Genomic DNA, 26,961 nt, shown 5'->3' with positions numbered 1-26,961 from the left:
ATCACTCAGTATAAGAAATATTGCAATGCACGGCAGTTTTTGTCATGTAATCTGCCGCTGCATTTACAATCCGTTGGATTAGAGCTAAATTCACAGTCTAGACCTGTTATTCAGTTTTTGGATCTTGATGGTGAGATCAAGATGAACACTCGAAAGACTCTAAACAATAGTATGATATACATGGATGTAATCTATTTGACTTCTTTAAATCCACAATTCTAAGTCAAATAGAGACCACATAATATGACAAAAAATTCACCTCTAATAGCATTTTTTTTTTTGGTCAAGACTTCTAATAACATTGACCTCAGAAAAAATATTTGAGCAACTCTTAATTTAATTAGGTAAGTGATCCCCTAAAAATGTACCCAAAACCAGCCACATACCAAAAAATCAAAAGTTAGTTCTATACTTCTGAATAGGACTTTTTTTTTCCTGGGGTGAATTTCAGGCTTTATGGATTAAAGATTAGAATTGGACTGCAAAGTGATATTCAAATTAGCACATTGGAGTATTGGACCAAGAAACTTTGCGTCGTTAATGTTTTTTCGAACACTTGCCTTGGGCTAAACTTCAAACCTTTTCCTGACCAAAATACATCTTTGTATGAATTGACTCATATATATCGATAGTGTATATCTACTAAGTTCTGTAAATGAAACCTTTAAATGCATAAGTACCAATTATCAATGAACCCATTGGAATATTCTGATGTTTAAAAGGAAAAAAAAAAAAAGGCAACTTGTTACAAAACTAGGACATTTTTATGAGTGTGAACTTGTGATAGAAGATCGAAATTCTGCGAGCATATACTATCCAAATTTTGTGATAATATCTGATCCGATTTGAATATCGAATATTGCTATCACATCTGCTGATCTGATTTGATAGACTCAATAAGAAAATTATCATCCGATACACCCTATTCTCAATTTATCATCATCTAAATTTTGAAGATATATTACTGAATATCGGTATAATATTTTGTGGTCCATGGTGACAAATTTTCCTCCGAATTTTCTTCAAAAGAGAGGTAGCCTAGCTAGGCCTAAGGTTATGGGAAATATTAATATGAACAATTAATACTACTATCTTTAAAGAACATATTAGAATTTTCACTTTAAGGATGCGATTATATAGGTTCTCCTAAGTGGGGAAATACAATTCAGTTATCTATTAGGTAAATCCAACCTAACTAGTAGCCGTCCATTACCATAAAGGCATAAACCATCTTACTATGGAATCCTCATTCAGACTTGAACTTGTTTGGCTGCACTTCCTTTTATTTTACTAAGCCTTAAATATAAAAGCATGGGCAAGTTCAAAAGAAAAAGAAAGGAAGGACCCTCTTGTAATAGTGTATGGTGTTACATGCGCTTGACAAATTAAGGGAGAGAAGGGGTGGTTCTGCTACGTGTTAATCAAATAGGGCGTTACCGATTCTGGGAAAATTGGTAATATAGGGGCAACTACTATTGCTCCATATGTTTTCTTTAGACTGTGAAACAAAAGGAATGAATCTATCCCTTTGGTAAAAGTTGAATTAAATGAACTACCATACTCCAAACACAAGTATATACACATTACATAATAATAATAATAATAATAATAATAATAATAATAATAATAATAATTAAGATGCATCTTATAAATATTATATCATATCAAAGACTGAGGAAAATCATGGTTCATTAAGGTGGTACTTGCATTGTAACATGTGGCAGAAGTGCAAAAACAAGTTATGATATTAGATTTCTTTATCTGAAAGCTTTGGATATATCATATTAACTGTGATAATAAATCAAGCACCTTCTGATTCAATGGGTAAAATTTATAACTTGTTAGAAATGTGGGAAAACATGTTTGTATTAGTTAGAACTTGGTTGTTAAATCATAAAATTAAATAAGCCTTTTTCTATTCACATTTGTTGACTGAAATAGTTGCATAACATTTTAGTAAAATATTTAGGTATTCCAAAAATACTAATGTTCCAATATACAATTGAGATCACTGAAATACGAGTATTTCTAAAATACCTGAAACTCAAGGTATGCCCTTTCCCACTACACCTAAAACTTACATAATAATAATGCATAAGAAAGGTAGAGAGCTAGAAGCTCTAAATGCTCCAAATTAGGCAGTGGTTGGTTTTCTCACAGAACATGGACCCATATTTCAGTGCATGTCTCAGAAGGCATGGGATTGTTATTGGACATTTTTCTCCTGTATGTGGAGCCAGCCAGGGGGAACAAAAATACACAAGCTCGAGCCGCCACGTGGCCATGTCACCCTGCTTCTGTAGTTCATTAATAACATAACTGCAAATCTTACATTATAAATAGTAGTATTGTTATCCACATTATCTAGACATACAAGTAAAGCCTCTCACATAATCTGTTTTATAAAGTCACATCACATGGCTGAATTCACAGCAGATTTGCATAGTTTTAGACCTTCTTTTCCTTTCTTAGATATTAACACTATGGAACTAACAAATGGATTCAAAGGGGTGATGAATGTGAATTCACATATCCTAAACAACAACTCAAGTTTGCATATGCAGGACTTTTTAATGCCTTTCAACACAAGTCACAGCTTCATAAGTTCTCCAGAATCTGAATTTTCAGGCCTTGTCCATTATGTTAATCACAGTGATCTTCCATCTTCACTTACCATATCTTCAGCAGATAATGAAATCCAACAAGGTAAAAAGCGCAAAGCGGTTGATACGCCGGACACCATGTCAGCAAACTCAACTCCTGCAGTATCTGAGAGTGGCAGCAACACAAAAAATGTATGTTTTCTTGAAATTTTCAATTCACTTTCTTTTCTTTTATTGGATCTTCATTGTTTGACATGTATGCAGCATAGATGTTCATTTTCACTGCATGTGTTACAGAACTATGGAAGAGGGAAGAGAGGAAAAAAGAATGAAACAGAAGAAAAGAAATCAAAGGAAGTAGTTCATGTTAGAGCAAGAAGAGGCCAAGCTACTGATACTCACAGTTTAGCAGAAAGGGTACCATTTCTAATACCCTCTACAAAGAAATAAATGAATGTGGACTAATACATATTTATCATTTAATAAATGTAATTCAGGTTAGAAGAGGGAAAATCAATGAGAAACTTAAATTCTTACAGAACATTGTCCCGGGATGTTATAAGGTAAAGCAGATTCTGATTTTTATATATCTTAGTTACCCAAAAAAAAAAATCTGATTTTTTTAATAAACTTGCAGACTATGGGAATGGCAATAATGTTGGAAGAGATCATAAACTATGTTCAGTCCTTGCAGCATCAAGTGGAGGTAAGTGATGATCAGAATAGCAAAGTATTTTTGTTGTTATAATTGCTGGCAATGAATTCATGTTTGATTATACTTTGCAGTTCCTCTCTATGAAGCTTAATGCAGCAAGTGCTTTCTATGACTTCAACTCACAGACAGATGCTTTCGAAACAGTGCTGGTGCATGCTCACTGAATTGAAATTCTCATCACTATATTATTTATTTATATGTAAATAATGTTTGAAATTTGAATTGTTGCAGAGAGCAAGGGCATCAGAAGCAAAAGAGTTGGCGAAGAATGAGAGAGAGGGACATGGCATTCAACCAACTTGGCCTTATTGCTTTTAAGTTTTAACCACACAAGTCATGAACCATGAAGAAGTTATATATGTTTTTCTAGTTCCTACCATTTTAGAAGATCATTTGTTTCCATTCGTTCACAATTCTTGTTTGTATAATCCCAACAACTCAATTGAGCCAATACGTGATGTGTTCTTGAGTGAAAATTGAAATATATTATAATAATAAAATATGATGAAATCCCACTGGCTAGCCACAAATCTTAAATGGAACTAAGATCTGCAATAGATTAGTTATTGACCTATACGTGAAAAAAAATAAAATAAAAATGATGTAATAACTTTAATAATTAATTAATTTTAAAACCTCATGACAAAACTCATTTTCGATGATTTTAATCATTTGGAGTAAAAAATTCTAATCATATTAGATGCACACAAAAATTAACTACCAAATTAATTATTTGGGTAGAATTTATATTGTAATACAAAAATATATATTTTCAATGATTTAAAAATATATGTATTAATACACAAATATATGATGATTAATTTAGTGACTAATGTTTTGTGCGCAGATAATATTTTGAAAATTGTTAGGTGTGATAGGGCTGGAAGCGAGTCAAGCCAACTCGAGCTCGACTCGTTAATAGTTCGATAAGCTGAGTTCGTGAGCTGATGAGCTAAGGTTGAGCCTGTAATTGAGCTCATAAATTAAATGAGTCGAGTTTGAGCGTGAATAAGCTCAACTCATTAGCTTGTGAGCTGACTCAATTATATATATACATTTTATACACACATATCCTATATACATTTAGTTTATACTTTTAATATCATATATATACATATAAAATAGGAATATATAATTTTACATATATTAATGTTCTTATTTAAAATTTTATAATTATTTTTTATATGATTTTGATGTAGGACATAAATAAAAAATTTATAATTAATAGATATATAATATATAAAGTTAATATTTTTTAATATATATAAGTTATAATTTATTGATATAAAATTATAGATTATGTTTCTGTTATTTAAGCCAGCTTGTGAGCTCGAATTGGCTCATGAACCTTCAGTGAGCCAAACTTAAGCTTAAGAAATAAGCTCAATTGTTAATGAGTTGAGTCGTGGGTTAATCTCAATTTTCGTGAGCCGAGCTTGAGCTTGGTCTAGCTCGACTAAACTCGGCTCACTTCCAGCCCTAGGTGCAATCATTCTCATGACTCTCTCATGCTCGACCAATTAAACCTTACTATAATTATCAAATTAAATTGATTTAATAACAATGACAGCAGCGGCATCAAATGAAGCCCCAGAAGCATTGAATTTCAAATTGCAGCTAATGCTATTATTGAATTCAATCAATATAGTGGCTGTAGTTCTATTCCTTTGTCATGAATAATCTCTAAGGCTGAAAATTGACTCGACGATACACTTTACTTGTTATATGTGCCTCTCTTTCTCTCTCACTATTCAAAACTCTGGTAATTAATAATGTAAGCAAGTTTTTATGGTGTACAAAATCTGTTGACTTGATTGCGTTGGTTTCTACCAAGTTCCACACTGAATTGTTGCCATAGTTTGGAGGCCCTACGGCAGCAATTATGTCGGTAAACTGAAAATTTAATAGTATTGTTAATCCGTTTAAGCAGTGTAAATACAACTACTAGAGTACTAGTGCGGAACAATATGGCGACCAACTAGAGAGCTGAATCCAAATCGACCATGGAACCCACCTACACTTAAAATCGTTGTGGATGTTGGCAATTCATTAAGTGAATGATTGAGGAAACAAAATATTTACAACATATTTGGTTGTCATCAAACAATGAAAGGGGAAGGGAGGGTTAGATGCATTGCATCATGAAATTGGGAGTAGATATGGGCCACGCCATGCTCAAAAGAAGATGGGCAATGTGGGTTCTCCATCACTTTTGCTTTCTGAGGTCTTAGCTTCACTGCAACTCTCTATCTATTTCCTATTTGACCCACTATTGACCAAGCTCTTTATTTGTCTCTTAGATAGTTATATTAAATGATGGGTCCCAATGCAAGACCCAAGTTCATAGAAGGGGTATATATATTCCTAATTCGAGGGACATATGTTGGAGAGTTGGAGGTAGTTGTTCAGGGGAGGGCTAGTACTTAATTCGGGAAAGTTAAAGGACTTAGCCACAGTGGGCGTATCTTGAACCTCTTTCAAGTAAAATAAACTACAACTTATTGCTTGTTAGATGCTCTTCGTATTTATAGAGCCAAGTAATAATTTAGCTCTTGAAAAATTGTGGTAGACAAATCCGTCAAGTACTAAAAGAGCTCTTACATTTGTGCATTTGTCATAGTTAATGGATATGAATTAAGTTGTTTAATTTAAAAATTTTAAAAGACGAATATATCTATGTTTCATTTGTTTTTCGTCAACTTCGACAGATGTGTCGAAATGAGCTTGTATCACAATCTCATTTGTGGAGCGGATACGATTCCTCTCTCAAAGGATGAACTCGATTCGGAATTTACTTATATAGTGTCTCGATTGAATTGATGTATTGTAAAATGGTATTGAAGAGTGAATTGCAAAGTGATCATAAAAAAATTTGTGCAAAAGATGAAAATAAAGATAAATAAGAATAAAGAAAATAACAGAAAAATAATAAAAATAAATGTAATAAAAGATACAATGAACTTTAAAAAATGGAAATAACCGAAGGAAAATAACAAAAAAAAATAAAACTTAAAAAAAATAAGAAAATGAAAAGAAAATAAAGAAAAATAAAGAATTTGAAAGAAAATAGTGGTGTCATTCAACACTCACATGCACAAGTATTTCATTTTTCCGTGCGTCAGTGTGACGAAAAATTTCTGTAGAATTTTGATGTGACTTTGAAGTAGGTTGGAATGCATGATTATTTTGACTTCAACCTTTCTATTTATAGAGGAAGGATTTGACAGTTGTTCCCCGCACATTCACTATGCAGCTTGTTCTTTACTTTTCACCTCATGTTCTCTATTCCAACTTGAGAATCAAGTAATAGTCAACTCAACTCGAGGGTCAAGTAAAAGCCTTAATGTTCAAGGAAAAAAAGTAACTGCTTTCTAACTTGTTTTTCACGTGCTGAAATCCTCAACTTCGACTTTGTTTATGCTGAAATCTTCGACTTTGACTCTCCTGCTAGCTTTGACAATCTTTGACTTTGACGTTCTTACACCATATTTCTTTGACTTCGACTTGCTTGCATCTGCATATGTTACTAGCTCCAACTCTTTAGATCGATACAAGTATTCGAAACTCTATAGTCGAAACTCATTTAAGTCGAGAAAACTATCTAGCACCAACAAATGTTGGCAATCTTTGACTTCGACTCTTCTTGCTCAAGTCTGCACCTTCAACTTAATTTTCAGCCTAATACAAACTACTGTCGACATTTATCTCAGTGTCGAAAAACTCATTCCGAAGGCCAAACTAATTCTCTTACTAGTTTCACCTAGTTATTCAAATTGACACAATTCTTATGTCGACCTTCAAAGAGTCGACATTTAATTGAGTCGAAATATCGATTTTGAGTGCCAACAAATGCCCTTTAAAACTTATTATTTTGTGAAAAAAAAACAAGTTTTATATATGTTTATGATGGGAGCTGGACCATCAAAGGTTCATAAAGTTTGACCTACTACCTCCTCAAAGGTATTGCATTGTCATTTAAATTGTTCTCGTTATCTCTTATACTTGCAATTTCACCTGCATTGCAATCGAAGCCATTTCAATCAAAGAAATCACAGAAAGGGACTTACTCTCAAGTTGCTGATGTCGACACTCCCTCTGATCGGGAAGTGGATCAGCCTATTCATGCTAAAACAGAAATTCTTTAGCTTATTGTTAGTTTGTCTGCCCCTGTTCCAACTCCGATTCAGAATCCACCATTGACAGCAGCATCTCATACTTCGACAACTTCTCCTCTGTTATCTTTCTTAAGTTAGCATCATCTATTAAATAAATGTTCACTTGCTATCTAACTTTTATACCCTTCCTTTTCTAGGTTTGCTATACTCCTCTTCCTAGTGATGCTGAAATTCACCAAGAATCTGATCCTGGATATGGGTCAGGATCGACTACTGCAGCTAAACTTCTACTACTGGACTATCGACATAGAAATTTGTCGACTAGGACATGGAGTCGACACAGAAATTTGTCAACCAGGATTAAGGGTCAACATAGAAATTCGTCGACAAGGACATAGAGTCAACACAGAAATTCGTTGACCAGGGTATAGGGTCGACACAGAAATTCGTCAACCAGGATTAAGGATCAACACAGAAATTCATCGACCAGGACATAATGTCGACACAGAAATTCGTCGACTAGAACATAGGACCACTTTTTAATGTTCCTTCTCTAGAAACTAGATATTTGATTTTGATGACATCAACTTCAACCTGAAAAATATCATGTTTGAAGCTTAATAAGTTTATTTGTGCAAATCTTAAGAAAGTAAATCAGACTTCTCAAATTCTAAGGGATCAAGATCATATATACAATCCAGTGCACGCTCCCCTATGCACTCCTTTCTCTCAGCCATGTAGCCTGAGAGTCGAGCCTAGTGGCTCGACACTTCCATTAGATGGTTTTTTTGGCGGCCAAGTCCTCCTTGGCCTTAGGGACCAATCTAATACCATGGGTCCCCACATAGCACCCTTTAATGAGAGATTGGTCACATGTGCTCATATCAACGTCTAGTGGTCGAACACTAGATCGATATTCCTTAATGCTAATATTCATCTGTTTGACATAGTAAGGTCCATCGTTAGCTTTGATCTCTCCAATCCTTCCATCTTCATCCCTTTGCCTTAGTAGGAAATCTAGCACATCTTCCCCATCCTTTGAATAAATTGGCCTTTCGGCTTTAAACATGTCAATCTCGACTTGACCCTTTTCATCGACTATGTCGACAGCAGCCATATTAATCGAGCAAATCATTTTCTCGATTTTAGCAAAGTTTAAATGTACTTGGTAGGGATCTGTATCCACCTTCATTTTTGGTTTCTCAGCAAACTTAAGTTGACCATCCTCAATCGCCTTCTAAATCAAATCCCTAAAATATACACAATTATTAGTATGATGTCCAGGAGCTTGATGAAATTTACAAAACTTCCGATTCTTGATTTCTGTTACAGAAGGGATTTGTTTTCCCTCAGGGAGAACGAGTTGCTTGTCTTTTAATAACATGTCGAATATTTGATTTGTTTTAGTTAGGTCGAAAGAATAACTTCTTTCTCCCAATAAAGGAGATTTGTCTTTTGCTGGATTAAGAGATCGACATACATAGGGAGGTCCATCTTTTTAATTCAGCTGTAAAAGCAGTTTCATTATTCGACTCTTCTTCAACGATGCATTCTAAAAAAAGTTACTTCTTTATTGAGAAAGGATTTTTTTCTCGCTTGACTCAAATTCCTCTTTTTCTTTATTTAGTTTCTCAATTTTCTTAACCTTGTCATCTAATTTAGCTATGTTGAGGAACTACTAATTCACTAGCTTCTTTCGAATAGAAAAGTCGAGACCATTGATAGCCATTTTGACTACTCCCGGTTCCGGAATAGGAGTAAAATATTTGTTTCTCATATTCTTGAAACGTATTAAATAGTCGTTGATCGAGTCACACTTTTCTCTATTGACTGTGAATAGATCAGTCAAAGTCACATTTATTTCTCCTTTAAAGAATTGATCATGAAAGCCTCTTTCTAATTGTACCCAACTATGTATCGAGTTGGATTGCAAGTTTAAAAACCAAGTAAAAACATTCTTTGCCAAAAGAGGAGGGGAAGTATTTTATTTTCAAATATTCATTGCTTGCCAACTCCCCTATTTCGACCATATAACGAGCAATATGTTCGACAGTCGACTCTCTACTTTCTCTTGAAAACTTAGTGAGAGATTTTGAAGCTTTTATGCCCCTTGAAAATTCAGCTTGCAAGACATAGTCATGGAAAGGAGAAATAAAATAGGGCTGATTAGTTATTCCTATATTCAGGCCAGCTCAATTCAATATTTGTTCGACAGTCTGAGTAATATTTTGCTCATAAGCCTGAGTAGCATTGTTAGCTCTAGCTTCATGCAATATCTTGTTAGGATCTTTCCCTCTATTCAATGTTATTGGAGGATTGTTTACATTGGAACTTAGAGGGATATTATAGGGTCAATTGATAATTTATGCAATATTATCGACACATCGAGCTACCCGCTCTATCCTAGCAGTATTGTTTTCAAGAATAGGGTTTAAGACTGTAGCCATCTGCTGAGTCAGCATATTAACTAAGTCATGATGACTATCCTTTATTTGCTGTCGAAACACAGCTAATGACTCGACTGCGTTTGAGGGATTTATACTTGTAGGAATGTGTCTCGACATCTTAGGGATGATAAATTCTCCCCTAGCTGTAATCATCGACCTTCTTGGTTCAATCGGCACTTGCCTAGGTATCAAAATTATATTTGGAATGGTATTTTTTCCTGACACCATAGGTTGAGGTTGCTGCTTAGGTATCGACTGTACGGGTATTGAGTGCACGGGTATCGACTACATGGGTATCGACCCTAAGTGTAAACCCCGGATAATTAATAAATATAAGCCAGTAAATTAATTATTACTTAAAAAAAGTAGAAAGTTAAATTTTATAGTTTAGAATGGAATAAATAATTAAAATATAAATTTTGACACTAATATTAAAGGTTTCGGCATAAAATTAGGCAAAACAGGTCAAATCGAGCCCAAACCAGGTCCAAGGCCCAACCCAACATCACATTAATGAATGGCTTCAGCCACTCTCTCCCCCACATTATAAGTTTCACACTGGAAACATGAAGGGAGAAGGGGAAGAACTTCAAACCCTAGTCCCAAATTTCATCTCATCATATCTCTCAATCCGGAGCTCCGATCACCACACCGTTAAGCCCACTAACTAATTTGGTAAGGAATCTCGGTCTCACTCTCAACCTCTTTTTTTTCCCCCAATTTTCAAAAATTTGGATGTTTGGTTATTGAAATTTGATGTCTTGGTGTTTAGGATCCAACTAGCTTGAGAAAACCATTAAGTTTTATCCCATTGGTGCTTGGGTAGGGTAAGAACCTCAAAACTCTTATTGATTAGTGAATTAGCAAGCTTGGATGTTGATTTTAGTGAATATGTTGTGGATTTAGATTAAATAATGTTGTTTTGGAGTACCTTGATGATGTTGGGAGCTTGATTCTTGAACCTTGGTGGCCAAAATTCTGTTGGAGAGGCTTTGGAATTGTGGGCACTTGAGAAACAGTGACCTTGAGGTGTCTTTGACTTAGGAAGAACTCGGCCAAGGTATGATTTTGGTTTTTCGTATGCAATATGTAATGTCTTGTGAAAACTTAGGCTAGATGACCTAGGATAAGATGAACTGTGTGTTTGATGTCTATTTAGTGATTTTAGTTATTGTAGTATGTGTTGGATTGATGTGGATATTTGGTATGTTGGTGAAAGGTATGAATGTGGTGTATGATTGATGAGGTGATGGTTTTAATGAACTATAATGATACATTGACGATTGATGTTGTAGTGAGATTAATGGACATGAATTATTATTGTTGGTACATTGAGAAATAATGTTGTATTGAATGTAATTGTTGGAGTTAGACTTGATGATTTTGTGGAATGGGATGTCATGATATGAAAATGAAGTATTGAGGTGTGGTTGGTATGTTTTGGTGCTATGTATAGTTGTGGTAGGTTGGTAGAAAATTGTGAAAGTAGAGGTTTGATAATTTTTTATGAAAAAATAATTTTTGACTGAACTTCGGTGGGCTATAACTCGACTTCCGGATCCCAAACCTTTTCAAACTTGTTTCATATAAAAATTGGGTCCATAAAGTTTATGCCGTTCAAAGAACGGACTAAAATGATTTCTAACAAAAAAGTTATGCGCGTCAGAAGTTCAATGTGTAAAAATGAAATTTTGCAGCACTTAACCATTTTAGCTATTATGCATAACTTACGTACGTAAGCATGCACGCGACGTGGGCATTTCATTCGGGTTTGATGTCCCGCGTATGCGAGAGGGTGCATGCGTACACGAGGATATGAATTTAAGGGTTCGCGTACGCAGACACTCGCACGCGACGCGAGCAAACCATTCGAGCCAAGGAGACTCGCGTACGCGAGCAAAGGTCGCATACGCGAATTGGGAAAAATAATACTTTTGCATACGCGGAATATGGTTCCGTATGCGGGACCTATTTTTTAGAAATTTGAGTTTTGTGATTTTAAACATGATTTTAAACCTCTAAACCTCTATTTTTACTCTCTAAGACCCTAGAATTGAGTTGTAATGATAGTGAAGGGGGTTGAACTATGAAAGGTGGTAACCTAGAAGTGAAGGAAGTTGTGGAGTAATGAATTATGATTGAGAAAGTGCGGAAGTAATGATGATGATGTTATGAATGATGGAAAAATTGATAATCAATGATTGATAATAAATGAATTTGATAAAGGAGGCCTAATTGAGAATGTTGATGATGAGTGTGTCGGTCACTATATCCGAAGAGTGTGATGGGCACTATATCTCTGATAGGTAGTGACTATGACTATGATGAGGTGGATTGAAAATGATTATGTTAAGTTACTTTTTTTCTTGTAATATTTTTTGTGTATGATCTGTTATGTTTTTGTTGCATCGTATTTTTCTCTATTTGTAGAGTGTGTCGGGTACTATATCCCATAAGTGTGTCGGACACTATATCCCAAAAGCGTGGCGGGCGCTATATCCCAAGAGTGTGGAAGCACTTTACCCTGGAAAGTGAGTCGGGAACTATATCCCATTAGTGTGGCGGACACTATATTCCGAGAGCGTGGAAGACACTATATCCCAAGAGTATGAGAACACTTTATCCTAGGAAATGCGACAAGCACTATATCCCATGAGTGTGACGGGTACTATATCCCGAGAGTGTGACGGGCACTATATCCTAAGAGTGTGGAGGCATGACAGAGAGATGATATCCGGGTTAGCTACCAGGTGTGTCGGGTTCTGGCAAAGAAACTAACACATGAGCTCACGACCAGTAGAAAAGGCATACATCATATGCATTTAATTGTCTTATTTGAGTTTGCACTACTTGAGTTTGCCTATTTGAATATCTATGCTTACTTGCTATATGATTTTTCTGCTGTAACTATACTCTAATTTTGTTTTTCTTTGTCATGTTTTGTTTGTTTGTGTGGTTCCATCAGAGTTTTGAAGGATTGGCGGAAGACGGAAGGCGGAAATTAGGGCTTAAGTTAGAAAGGAATTAGAAATAAGAACCTTAGATAACCTACCTTGTTTATGGTTTTCCGTTTTAAATTCTGAGTATCGAAGTTCTATGATTACTTCTAACTTTTCCGAGACCTTATATCTTATGTACGTGGGGACCTTTACTATGCTGAGAACCTCCGGTTCTCATTCCATATATATGTTGTCTTTTTCAGATGCAGGTCGAGAGGTACCTTGTTGAGCATCTGGTGTTTTCTATGCAAGCGAAGATGGATATTTTGGGATTGATGTATTTTGTTTATGCCTTGTTTATATGTTTATAGACTCTATATATATATATATATATATATATATATATATATATATATATATATATATAATTTATGTTTAATCCTCTTAGAGGTTTTTGGAGAACTAGGTACTTACCTTATGTATGTTGGGGTATTTGGGTTATACTTATATACTTATGTATGTAAATATTCTCTGGCCGGCCTTGGCTTCGCAGGATGAGCCCGGAGCTTGCTATCATGTATTTTGGTACTTTATCCTTTATATATTTCATGTCTTACCCTTATCTGTTTACCAGTTTATGTTTTCTAGTGTGATGCGCTTTTCATTTTATACGGTTTTTTGTTTAAACTTTTTTTTTTCAAGGCTCCTAGATACAACTTTCTTCAACTATATCTATATCTATATATTTTATTTTAGAGGTTGTAATACCTCACTACCCCTGTTTTACAAACTTAAGCGTAAAGCTCTGTGTGGTAGGATGTTACACTAAATATGGGGGATTATTCATAAGATGCGGACAAGCATTATAGTTGAAAACATTAGGGTTATACCCTCCTCATGTGGGGTATCCAGGAAGAGGCATGAGATTATACAGTGGATTAGTCCTCACGCTACCACTCCCAGGATGAATTATCACCTCAAAAGATGGTGAATAATTATATGACAATTCATACTGGGGCCATGTCGAAGGTTGCCCTTCTGTAATCACAATAGGAGCACCACATCGACCACTACTCACTACTATAGGGGTAGCTTCAAGTATTTCTCATACTGGCCTCCTCTGCCTCTTCAGAGTTCAACCCATCAGTCGAAGTACAAGCATAATCAGACATACTTATAATCTTACCACTTTGCAATTGCATGCAAAGTTATACGTCACTTAAATTTACCCAATGTCCCACCGGACATGCCAATTTATTTCACTCGTTTTTCGTCGATTTTGACAGATAGTGTCGAAACGAGCTTGTATCACAATCTCCTTTGAGAAGCGTATACGACTCCTCTCTCAAAGGATGAGCTTGACCCAAGATTTACTTATCTAGTGCCTCGATTGAACCGATGTATTGCAAAATGGTATTGCAGAGTGAATTGCGAAGTGGTAATCGAAGAACTTGTGCAGAAGATGAAAATAAAGATGAAATAAGAATAAAGAAAATAACAGGAAGTGGTAATTTACGGTTACCAATTTTTCATAACTTTTAATTTAATCTCTCCGCCATCAAACCTTATCAATATTTCTCATTAACAAATTTTCATTCACAACAACCCCAAAATCATCAAAACAACCCCAACTGGGCTGTTTCTCATTGACGAACCAACAAATCACAAGCAACAATAATTCAATAAAATTTCAACATAAACTTAATCAAACTCAATCAATAATCAAGCAAACCAACGATAATTTATCACTGAATATTTAATCGGTGCAAAATTACCAAATGCTACTTCCGTACGGCGATCACCAAACTAAAACACCAAAGAAGCTTTCTGAACCAGAAATCAAAGAAGAAAACGTCAAAATCAGCTACTCCACCTCCGGGGCTCTCTCAGCCGAACCTTGCATGGAGGGACAACAGCTCCACCATTGATTCCCCTCAAACAAAAATAACGTCAGCGTGAAGAGGAAGAAGATACAAACACTTTAATCAAATTAAATTTTTTTATCAAAATTACAGAACTCAAGAAATCAAACGCCAAAGGTTGGAGGTTCCATACTTTCTCATTCTCTCTCTCACTCACAGCTTCCTCTTCTTTTTTTTTTTCTTGGTTCTGTCATGTACGTGGGAATGATGATTAGTGATCCTAATTAAATGACATTGATGATGTGTCAAGGGGTGGAGTTGAGTGTCACAGTTTAGAGTTGAAATTATAAATATCTTAAATGGATAATTATAAAAATGGATATATTAAAATATAAATAATAATATATAGAGAGTTAAATATACATAAGTTACTAATATAAATGGCATTAGTAATTTAATGATAAAAGTTATACGATGAAACATTAGCAAAGTTAAATTTATCGAAGAGTATCGATATTTACTCATATACCAGTAGGTTTTAAACTTAATAATAATATTATTAAACAAATTCTTATTTTAATTAGAGTAGTTAAAAAATAAAATAACAATAATAATGATAATAATTTTTTTATTTTTTTCAAAATATCTCATCATAATAAAAATTATTTAAAAATTTTAATTAATTTAAATTCCAATTATAAAAGAATTAATTATATAAAATATCTTATTATAATAAATTTATATAATAATCTTAATTAATCTAAACTCAAATGATAATTATAATTATAAAAATTAATTTAATTTTAATCTATTAAAATAGTTTCTAATAAACACTTCAAACTAATAGAATAAATTATAATTAAATTAAATTTTAATAATCATAAAATTTTATTCAATTATTTTTGGTAAAATAATTTTTATCTTCTGTGCAACTGATTTTGTTATTGTCTTTGTTTGCGCTGCTGCTCTTATCTTTTGTTTGTGTTTTGTCTGCCGATCTTGTCTTTCATACATACCGATGCAATACACAGAACAATACTAACTAGTAGAGTGGAAATAACATTCTTATTCTCATTCTTGTTTACTTTATTTTTTATTTTTACCAATGAAAATGTCATATTTAGTTTATGTTTAGAGTTGTTAGCTTTTTTTTTTAACTTAAAAATTTATGACGCATTATACTTTAGTCTACGCGAATGAATTCTTTCAATTGTTTGTAACAATTAAGGGAGTAAAGTATGATCTCTTACCATTAATTTTATAAATAAGACAAAAAAATATAAAAAAAAAATAATAAAAAATTAAAAATCACACCATACTCCCTCAATTTTTTTTAATAATTAAAATTTGAGAGAATCCATTCTCTTAATCTACATCAAGAGATGGCCAATGCCACTAATGGATTCATTTATTTCTTTTATCTTCATATTAAATTATAGTGAGGGACAAATTCAAAAATATTATTATAGGAAGGCTAATAACATATATATATTAAAATAAAATTTATGCAAATAAATTATAAATGTAAGATGCATTATAAAAAAATTTATTAGTTGTAAAAAATCTATTTTGTTTTCGGGTCTACTCTTCACACTATTCATAGTTGAAAAAAAATCTTAGTTGTAGTAGTTGAAATTGAAAGAGTTAATAGTTAATACCAAGTGAATCAAATGATCAATCAAATGATACATTAAAGACTTTTGTGTCTTTGTTAATCCTTGATATAACTCAGAAATTATACACAAATTACTTAATACAACATGAATATCAAACTTATAATATTAAACTTGCATTCTAATGTGAAATTTATTTTGATTACTGAACTCATTGGATAAAAAATATTCTACTATTTCACTTATTTTTAGATATTAAAAATTATTAATATTTAAACTGAACTTTTATTTATACTAAATTAAATATTAAATATATTTTTCAAACAAAAAATAAAATTATATAATATATAATAATTTTATATAATTAATAATTTATTATTATTAATTCTTTTAAAACAAATCTAGCGGGCTAAGGCCGTCACTTGCCCCATCTGTCCATCCCTGATTATAGTGTCATTACATTATGTAACTTAAATTGAGGCATGGCATATATATGTCATTGCCTCAGGGTTTAAGATAAAATTCATTGCTTATGATTGATTGGTTTCTGCTGCAGAATAGTGTTTCAATTTCTGTATTATCTTTAACATCAAAGAACCTGACTCATATGAGTTCACCAATAATACGCATTCTTTACTTTTAGGTGCATAAACGGCATGATTCCAAAGAATTGAGTATAGACTGTGTTAAACTGATTCTTAATCTCTACATTTATGCAAACTATTAAAAATAATTATTGTAATTGCACAAAGAGAAAATGTGCAAGTTGGGAAAGAATAACATACTCTCTTAGACAGAAATTCTTCATTTCTTCTCATGTAATATTGATCCTAACTAATTTACAATTTATATCCTTGTTATAATGTAAACTGTTTCCAAGAATTATAAATCACTTGATGAAATATCACCATCAGTTTTAACCGAGCATCTTGGATGACACATTTGCTTCCCAGATGCAAAGATTGTGAGGAAATGCATTGCAAGAGAAGGATATTGAGCCTCCTCGGTCTGTTCTGTGCAAAGACACAACAAATGAAACTGATCCATCTACATGCTTCTACATATGATATCATTGAATTCTTTTGTAAAATCATTTTTTTATTATATACTTTTTTAGTATATATATGAACAAATGTAATGATAACATGAATATAGTTAAAACATGAATTTAGTTTTATTTCGTTTTGTTCACTTAACCTTCTTATCCACCCCTCAATTATCTGGCCTTCACCTCCAATAACACTAAAACAACTGTGATATAAACATTTATTTTAGTGATCCATAATGATGATAACTCTAATATACTTGATTAATTATAAATATTACTTGGTTTTATCAAAGTGATTAGCCTATATATTTTCTTGTATTATGTTCACTTGGACCTCGTTTTATTTATAGGTAGAATATTGTTTGCTGTTCAATGGTAGAGAGAGTATAATCCTTCATTGGTAAGTAAATTTAAAAGTATAATTATATTAATTTGGCCTTATGTTGTGATCAACACCTTCCATAAAATAAGCACTAACCAATAACATCTCCTGCTCCAACAACAATTCAGCCGAGGGTGACAGCAGCCATAATCCAAAAAGACCAATAACAATAACATCAAAACCATTGAATTAACATTGACCAGGTTTCTGTATATATTTACATTATAGTTATTAGTTCTCAATCAAACATAATCTACCAAAACAGTACAGCAACAGCAGCAGCGCAAACACAGATAGCAACAAAATGAGCTGCACAAAAGATAAAAACTAGACACTAACGTAAAAATAGTAGATCAATAATAACATCACAGATCATCCCTTAAAGTGTGATTCTTAATACTGAATCATTCACAACACAGTGACTAAGACACAGACAGACATATATAAGCTTACCTTTGGAGTTGCACGACTTTCTTTTTCAGTAGTTCCAACAACTCCAATTCTATCTGTTCGAATTCTTGCTTTCATGTCATCTGTAACCTTTCTCAAACCTAGGATATAAAAAATATAATTCATATATGCCAAATGTTCACTCAAGAATACAAGAGTAAGAATAAACTACCTGAAGTGATATCTCCTGAACTGATATGTTGAAAAACAGCAGATATCCTTACGTTTGGCTTAGAACATGAAGCCCAAAATGTTTCAGAACTATGGAGAGGAGGGGCAGCAGGTGAATTAGATGCAGCAATTACTTTTTTTGTTGGACTCTATACAAGGCTAAAGTATGAAACTTCTTAACATAATCCCTCAAACCAGGAACATATAAATCTTTCACAAGAGCTTTGACCCACTCAACATGATTTGGGTCTTTATTTCTGTCTCGACAAGCACCTGATTATTACCAAAAAGAAAACTAATCCTTCACATGTGAAATTTCAGTGAATGTGAATTAGTAAAGTGAAAGAAAAAGTCTAAGAGGCTATTACAAGATTGGTACACATGATTATGTAACTGAAGTATTTGCAAAGGTAAATTGCAAATCCAGCATTTATCATCATAGTATAACCATGCTTCCCACCATAAGCCACATCAGTTCCAAAAGCCTTATACCACTTGAAAAATTTATCATAGCATTTTAAAATCATGGAACAAAAGAAGGTTTTTTACAAGCAAGGACTATAAGTTTTTTTTTTTCTTCATGAGTTCAAAACATCATGCCATAGATACTTATTAAAATATGAAAAAAGGTAAGCATCCATGAACCCAAGAAGTTCACCATACTACGAAGTTTTGGTAAAACAGAGAAATCCCAACCAATAACAGAGGCATTGAGGCATCAAATTAACAAGAATAAAGTAACAAATTGCAGAGGTTGAACCAAAGAATAAAAAGAGTAAATCATTGAATTTAAATATTTAAAATTTTATATTAAATTTTTAATAATTATATTTTATATTTAATTAAATCGGTTGAATTCTGGTTGAACTCTGATTGAACTTTTGAATTATTAAGCCAGTCATTCTACCAATTTAGGTTCGGTTCTGGCAACTTTGTTCAAGACCGTATCCCCCTTTTAAATATGGTGAATGTTCCAATAAAAACATCTTTACATAAAGATGGTAACAATCTAACAATTTGCAATATGGTCTTCATTTGAAGATATTTTTGCAGGAATATCCACCTTTAAACATTACGTCAAAATTAAAACCACATCAATTTTTTTAGCAAAAGTGAGTTTTTTCCAGAAAAAAAAATAACCTTGCATTGCTCGACAGTAAACAAATATGAGCCGTTGATTTGTGCAAACAAACTTTGGGATTGAGAAGTTATAACAGTTAAAGAACAGGTGTGCAGGTAGTTGGATAGTTTTGATGAGCGGCCAGTTGCAGCAACTCCTACTGTACTAATTAAATAAGTTCCATCGATTTAATTAATTAATTATGACATTCTGTGACGACGACGAGACTCTAATTTTTGTTTACTCAGATTAGATTCGTCAACTCAAGACGTACGATTATTAATATTCATATTCATTTCTTGCACTTCCCCTTTGTCCTCTTTCCATTCGAGTTCCTCCCAAAAAGTAGCACCAATGACCAATTACAATGTAAGGGAGAGCTAGAGACAAAATCGGAGTTAGTTTTGCTTGAAATCTTTCCCTCATCTGGCTGCAATGAGTAGTACTGGCAAGAGAAAGCTGATTCCGATGAACATGGAAGAGGCTGCACTCTTGTTGAGCCATGTGACTCAGCCTCGGATCCCATTCCTGCTTGCTTTACTGTTCCTCATTGCTTACTGGGTTTCTTGTTTCTCCAATTTGCTTCTCCTTGCACTTGCTCTTTGGACAACTATCCAAGTAACGACCCCTTCTCTCTCTTCCCTTTTCCTTTTGGCTACTAAATAAATTAATTAACTAATTAATGATTTTTCTATTTCTAGTATCAGAGTTATCAACGCAAACTGCTTGAGGAGGACTTGAATAAGAAATGGCGCCGCATCATGCTCAACTCCTCGGTGAGTCGGTATACTATTTTCCAATTCCTTTTCTCTCCCTTTTGCATTCTCAATTTATCTCTACACAATTCACATGAATTCAACTTGCTGTGTACATAGCCCGTTACACCATTGGAACACTGTGAATGGTTGAATAAGCTCTTGACTCAAGTCTGGCCCAACTATTTTAATCCAAAGCTTTCAAGAAGGTTATCCGCTATAGTGGAGGTGACATTTCACTTTCCTTGTTTACGCCTGGATTCTATATATTTTCTAAACTAGATCGCTTACGTTCTACTTTATTTTGGTTTTGTGTGCCAAATTGCTTTAATTTGATTGCATATAAGTTTTTATGTTAACTTTGATTTTTTTTTCTTGTCTCATGATCTAGAAGCGGTTAAAGCTCCGGAAACCGAGCCTTATAGTAAGTAAATTGTGCCTTTTTTTTTTTTTTTTTTTTTTTGTAAAAGAGTTGCACACTTTTTTAATTGTAACATGAAGATTAATGATGCTGAAAAATTAGAAAATGTGTACTGAACTAAGATGCTTGTTTTTGTAGGAGAAAGTTGACCTGCGTGAGTTCTCGCTAGGATCATGCCCTCCAAGTTTGGGTCTTCAAGGGGTGCGGTGGTCAACTTCTGGTGATCAGGTTTTGTTTTGTTTCACAATTGTTTTGAGCCTGTTTCCACATACCTAACAATTTTGTAAAGTATTCTGTTGGTATTTGACAGCGGATCTTGAACATGGGTTTTGATTGGGACACTAGTGACATGAGTATTTTGATGCTTGCCAAGCTTGCCAAGCCATTGATGGGAACTACCCGAATTATGATTAACAGTCTTCATATCAAGGGTGATGTATGTCAATAGGATCTATATTTCTTTAAGATTCTAAGGCACTAAGCTATATAAAATGAAACAACATATATCAAAACAAATAAGCAAGTTTGATTTTTGAAGCAAGTAATCACACTTATTACTATGAGAACTATAAAATACTTTGCCCGGATTTGAAGAAAATTCATTTCTAAACGCTTATGCCTTGTGTTTGTAGCCACTAATTATTAGTTAAATCATTTTTCTTTGCTAATCTAATCATTCACATTTTTATGCAGCTCCTCATTACACCAATTCTAGATGGAAAAGCCCTTCTGTATTCATTTTCATCAAAACCTGAGGTGAGAATTGGAATTGCGTTTGGAAGTGGCGGAACAGAGGTGCCTGGTGTTTCTTCTTGGCTGGTGCGTCTTGGAGAATTTATTTTTGAAAAAGCTAATGTTTATCATTTCTGGCATAATTCAATCCATTTTGAAATAATTAAATCAAGATGATTCTATATTCATTTTTGGCTTAGTTCATTTCAATTTTCACCGCGGGCTCAGACTTTGAATGTGCTATGTGAATTTAAGTCTCTTTCTTTAACCTTCTGTCTTACTTTCCTCCAATGGAGTACGATATTTCATTCCAATTGCACTTTTCCTTTTATACAGGAGAAACTTTTTACCGACACTTTGCTTAAAACCATGGTGGAACCTCGGCGCCGATGCTTCTCTTTGCCGGCAGTGAATTTAAGGAAAAGAGTTGTTGGAGGCATTATATATGTTACAGTGATTTCAGCCAACAAACTTTCTAGGAGTTGCTTTAAGGGAAGCCCATCTTTGAGGCAGCAAAATGGCTGCTTGGAAGAAAAATTGGATGACAAGGACCTGCAGACATTTGTGGAAGTAGAAGCAGAGGAATTGACAAGGAGGACAGGTGTGAGCCGAGGTTCAACACCAACATGGGATGCAACGTTTAATATGGTATTACATGACAGTACAGGAATTGTTCGCTTTAATCTTTATGAGTGCCTTCCCAGCAGTGTGAAGTATGACTACCTAGCAAGTTGTGAAATCAAGGTATTGTCATTGATGTTAATATATACAAGCAGAAAATTGTTTACTTTATCTCATTGCAGCAATTGCTTATCTATCTTTAAGCCTCACTGATGCTTTGTGTTTGAGAAGATGAGGCATGTTGAAGATGATTCGACAATAATGTGGGCAACTGGGCCGAACTCTGGTGTCATAGCAACACATGCAAAAGATTGTGGAGATGAAATCGAAATGACTGTTCCATTTGAGGGGTCCAACTCTGGAGAGGTACATTATCTATGGCTAGTAAATTAGCATCCACTTGCTTTGCTTTTTCTTTGTTGTGTAAAACGATAGTATTTCCAGGCAGGCTTTTTTGAAGTGGATACTTTGAAATTAGAATTGTAAAAGTAGTTATAGGAGATATTAGAGAGAGTGGCATTTTTGGAATAGGATAAGGACACCAAATGGGAGAGTACTCTTTATAATATGTACGTATAGATGTATAGACAAATGGGAGAATCCCCTTTAATAATATGTATAAATGTATGGATGTATAGATAATGAAATGATTGCTTCCTGCCTCTGTCTAACATTATTCTCTGATTAAAATAAAAAGGAAAATAAAATTGAATGTGAATGGAATGTTTAACTCATCATACCTCTCATCCATTTTCAGTTGAAGGTGAGAATTGTAGTAAAAGAATGGCAATTTGCTGATGGTTCACATAGCTTGAACAGCCTCAGTACTAGCTCTCAGCCACCACTAAGTGAATCATCAAATCTGCAGTCAAAAACTGGAAGGAAACTTAGGATAACTGTTGTTGAAGCAAAAGATCTAGCTACAAAAGACAAATTTGGAAAAGTTGATACATATGTCAAACTGCAGTATGAAAAGGTGAGTGAAACTGATTGTCAAACTGTTGTAGAGATTGGAATAACACGTTTCTCAATAGGATGCTTACTTGTAGTTGTACTATAATGAATAATGATTTAAACTCTTGAAGCACACTTTCCCTTTCTTGTGTGCAATTTGTGGAAAGAGAACTTGTGCAAATAGAATATTTGTTTACTTTAAGCATAATCGATGCAAATTGCAATGCCGTTTGAAAATAACTCACTATCTGATTTGGTTGTTAATACTCTTTCAGACTATCCAGAAAACCATGAATGCTCAAACTCCAAATCCTATTTGGAATCAATCATTTGAATTTGATGAGACGGGTGGTGATGAATACCTAAATGTAAAGTGCTTTACTAATGAAGTTTTTGGAGATGAAAATATTGGTAGTGCTCATGTAAATTTGGAGGGACTAGTAGACGGCTCAGTCAAGGATGTGTGGATCCCTCTGGAAGGAGCGAGTTCTGGCGAGTTAAGACTTAAGATAGAAGTAGTTAAGGTGAATGACCAAGAAGGATCAAGGGTATGTGTCCTCAACAGGGGCTGGGGAATGAAGCACAAAGCAATAACTTATTATAATATGATGCTATCACTTCAGTTATTTTTACCCATGTCAAATTTTCACCTAACTTTGATATCATGCATTGCTCCTTCAAAATGAACAGGATACAGCTTCGAGCTCACACAAAGGTTGGATAGAACTAGTTGTGATTGAAGCAAGGGATCTTATTGCTGCTGATCTTAGAGGGACAAGTGATCCTTATGTGAGGGTAGACTATGGAAACTTGAAGAAAAGGACAAAGGTTAAGACCTAGAATCCTTAATTTGCAGTAACAACACTTGATAACACATACTCATATTTCTACTAAATATTTGTGAAGTGTAATCTCCAAGCCTTTCATTGTTTCATTCACGTGTTATGCCCCCTGTTCTTTCTTGCTTATGTCATTTTTCCATGGCATTTTTATGCTGATTTTATCTGACATTGTGTGGTAGGTTATTCCCAAGACTTTGAATCCTCAATGGAACCAGACCTTAGACTTCCTGGACGATGGCAGTCTCCTTGTACTGCGTGTTAAGGACCATAATGCTTTACTGCCCACATCAAGCATCGGTGAATGTGTTGTGGAATATCAAATGTTGCCTCCAAACCAGATGGTTGACAAGTGGATACCTCTCCAAGGGGTGAAAAGTGGCGAGATCCACATCCAAATTACAAGAAATGTCCCTGAGATGAAAATGAGACAAGTTGTGGATTCTGAACCTTCGTTAAGCACATTGCACCAAATTCCTACCCAGGTTAGATCTCTTGCATAATTTTAGCAATTCCAATCAGAAGCTGTCTCCTGTTTCCATTTTCCCTTAACAAACTGTTGAAATTGAATATGGTCAGATGAAAGAGATGATGATGAAGTTTCGATCGTTAATAGATGACGGAAATGTTGAAGGACTGTCTAGGATTTTGAGTGAGCTAGAAACTCTGGAGGACACTCAGGAAGGATATATAGCGCAGCTGGAGACACAGCAAATGATGCTTCTCAGCAAAATAAAGGAATTAGGACAGCAGATCATCAATTCTTCTCCATCCCTTCAGAATTAACTAAGTAGTCCTCCAATCCATTCAAGTATATTGCTTCAATGAATCATCATAGATAGATTAATGTTGATGTGTACATGTGTATCAGAGTTCCGCCTACTACTAACTATGGATTAAGACAATCTGCTGTATAACACTTACTCCGTCAATAAAATCTTATTAATGTAAGAGACCTACTACACATACAAGTCTTTTTGACATACAAGTTTATACAAGTTAATCCTAATTGAATAAAATCCACTTTATAATGCAAGGAAGGAGAGGAAGAGTTTTGAATTATATAAAACTTATTAATACACATACATAAAAAATTTTTAAAAAATACAATATAAATAACTTGTATGGACTTGTATGTGTAAATGACTTGTATGTAGAGAATAATCCTTAATGTAAAAGTTATTATTATTATTATTTTTGTTTTATTATATAACACAGGAAATGAAAATGCATCAAAACAAATTCCAAAGGTAGCGCAGAGAAATGCTGGGTAGATGCGAATATGGCATTTCGGAACAGTACTGCGAAGTTATCGGAACTTCCTCTGAGTCTCAGGACCTCATTCTTGTGCACAACTGCTTCGCATTCTTATCAACTGAGCACTCTGAGGCCTTTCTCTATCACCGCCAAAATTGCCCAACCCAAACGACTCTCCAAAGCTCTTCCTTGCCATTTTGCTTTAGGTAATGTTATTCTACCACGGTAAATGGTAATGTATTAAATTCATTATCCTTTTACTTACATTACATGAATCTTTTGTTGAACCTTGTAAAGGTAGAAACCGAAATCTCCAAGGTCTCGCAGTTGCTATTCTGAAGCTCTGGGAGAAAAGCTTAGTTGTGAAGATTGCTGTTAAGCGTGGTATCCTGAATACAAACAATGAACTAATGGCTGAGGAGCTCAAGGTATGTTATATGTAGCTTTGGTTATAGTCCTAGTCATTGTTCAATGGAGCATGATGATAAATCTTTTGTTTTTATTTCCTGGTTCAGAAATTAATGGGAGGTACCTTGTTGATAAGAAATAAATATTTCATTGTAATGTATAGCGGGAAGGACTTTGTCCCGACTAGTGTCGCTACTGTTTTAGTTGAAAGACAAGAAATGACAAAACAAGTAGTAGATGATAAGGAGAAGGCACGGTGCAGAGCCATTGATGTAACTCAATCGGGGGCAGATGAAGCAACGACACAAGTAGGATCGTTGGCTGAGTTCTATGAGGCTCAGACATGCTGGGGAAGGGATATATCTGCCAAAGAATGCGAGAAGACGATCAAAGAGTCTGCAAAAGCCAAGAACATTAGGCTTTTCAGAAAAGTTGAACGTAAACTGGCTCTTGCAAATCTCAAATCCTTTTTATTGTTAAAGATTATATGCTTGAGATTTTTTATTTTTCATTTATTTATTATTATTGGTAATTATTATTATTGTTACAATCTGAACAGGCCCAGACCAAAAGGCTTAGAGCAGAAAATCTTTTAGCCAAAATAGAAGTTTCCTTGGTTCCAGCTGATCCTGATTGTGATCAGGAAACAATATCAGAAGAAGAACGTGCTATGTTCCGCAGGGTTGGTCGAATTATGAAGCCATACTTGCCACTTGGTGGGTAATTTTCAGCTGTATGAAAGTTGCTATATCATAATGGTGCATTACCTAACAACTACTCATCATGATAATCTTCAGGTATAGGTGGAGTTTTTGATGGTGTCATTGAGAATATGCATTTGAATTGGAGACATCGTGAGCTTGTTAAATGAAAGTGGTGGAATACTAGTGTCGATAGATAGACTTCCAAAAGGATGTTGTCTTATTTACCACCGTGGGAAGAATTATAGGTGCCCCGTTACCATAAAGCCAAGAAACCTTCTAACAAAGGCAGAGGCATTAAAGCGTTCAATTGCCATGCAGCGCCACGAGGTTCCAAATTTTTATGTCAATGGCAAATCTGTAGATTTTCTTCTATATCTTTCATGTCTCAATCGATCTGGACGACATGCCGTTGTATGCAGCGAGGTAGTGCTAGGTATCAAGTCTGCGTATATGCGGAATAAAATTGCTGCGTTCCGCTTTATTCAATTTTAGAGGGAGACATGACATGCCTACGGAATCCCTCACCAATCAAAATCTATCACTGCGATCTCTCTGTAAATATCCAATTTAATGAGAGGCAATGCAATTGTGGCTCCCCGTCCTTTTTTTGATAAAGTTTTTATTTTTTAAAATAATTTATAAAAATTATCTTTTAAAAGATAATTTTTAAAAAATTATAGTACTTGTATTTGATAAAATTAAATTAAAAATAATTTTTAATAAATATAAACATCATAATTATATTTGATAAAATAATTCTTAAAATTAAAAAGGACTATAATAAATATAAATATAAAAATTAAAT

The 26,961-nt window shown here is 34.1% G+C and overlaps 3 protein-coding genes across 4 annotated transcripts; all 3 read left to right on the top strand.

The window, feature by feature from the left end:
* Positions 1–2,096: 2,096 nt before the first annotated feature.
* Positions 2,097–3,840, top strand: LOC112738155 (transcription factor BEE 1-like). The gene is made up of 6 exons (XM_025788478.3): positions 2,097–2,795; positions 2,901–3,020; positions 3,101–3,166; positions 3,241–3,309; positions 3,390–3,467; positions 3,550–3,840. The coding sequence occupies exons 1-6, from the start codon at positions 2,418–2,420 to the stop codon at positions 3,634–3,636; spliced, it is 798 nt and encodes a 265-aa protein (XP_025644263.1). The 5' UTR covers positions 2,097–2,417; the 3' UTR covers positions 3,637–3,840.
* A 15,579-nt stretch (positions 3,841–19,419) lies between these two features.
* LOC112738154 (uncharacterized) lies at positions 19,420–24,738 on the top strand. The gene is made up of 14 exons (XM_025788474.2): positions 19,420–20,083; positions 20,167–20,241; positions 20,341–20,448; positions 20,612–20,644; positions 20,780–20,869; positions 20,952–21,077; positions 21,335–21,460; positions 21,710–22,117; positions 22,226–22,360; positions 22,752–22,970; positions 23,224–23,496; positions 23,639–23,776; positions 23,970–24,272; positions 24,367–24,738. Exons 1-14 carry the CDS (start codon positions 19,901–19,903, stop codon positions 24,571–24,573), a joined length of 2,424 nt encoding a protein of 807 aa, XP_025644259.1. The 5' UTR covers positions 19,420–19,900; the 3' UTR covers positions 24,574–24,738.
* Positions 24,640–26,753, top strand: LOC140177941 (CRM-domain containing factor CFM3A, chloroplastic/mitochondrial-like). 2 transcript variants are annotated; one of them, XM_072211802.1, is made up of 6 exons: positions 24,640–24,734; positions 25,006–25,250; positions 25,346–25,472; positions 25,560–25,890; positions 26,012–26,168; positions 26,250–26,753. In XM_072211802.1, the coding sequence occupies exons 2-5, from the start codon at positions 25,051–25,053 to the stop codon at positions 26,029–26,031; spliced, it is 678 nt and encodes a 225-aa protein (XP_072067903.1). In that variant the 5' UTR covers positions 24,640–24,734; positions 25,006–25,050; the 3' UTR covers positions 26,032–26,168; positions 26,250–26,753. The 2 variants fall into 2 exon arrangements, with proteins under 2 accessions (XP_072067903.1, XP_072067904.1); XM_072211803.1 differs by having other exon boundaries at positions 24,645–24,734; positions 25,342–25,472.
* Positions 26,754–26,961: the final 208 nt, after the last annotated feature.

This window comes from Arachis hypogaea, chromosome 13 (genome assembly GCF_003086295.3).
Source record: "Arachis hypogaea cultivar Tifrunner chromosome 13, arahy.Tifrunner.gnm2.J5K5, whole genome shotgun sequence".
Classification (NCBI taxonomy): domain Eukaryota; kingdom Viridiplantae; phylum Streptophyta; class Magnoliopsida; order Fabales; family Fabaceae; genus Arachis; species Arachis hypogaea.
Note: the sequence above shows the minus strand (reverse complement) of the source record. Positions and strands in the feature narration are given on the sequence as shown.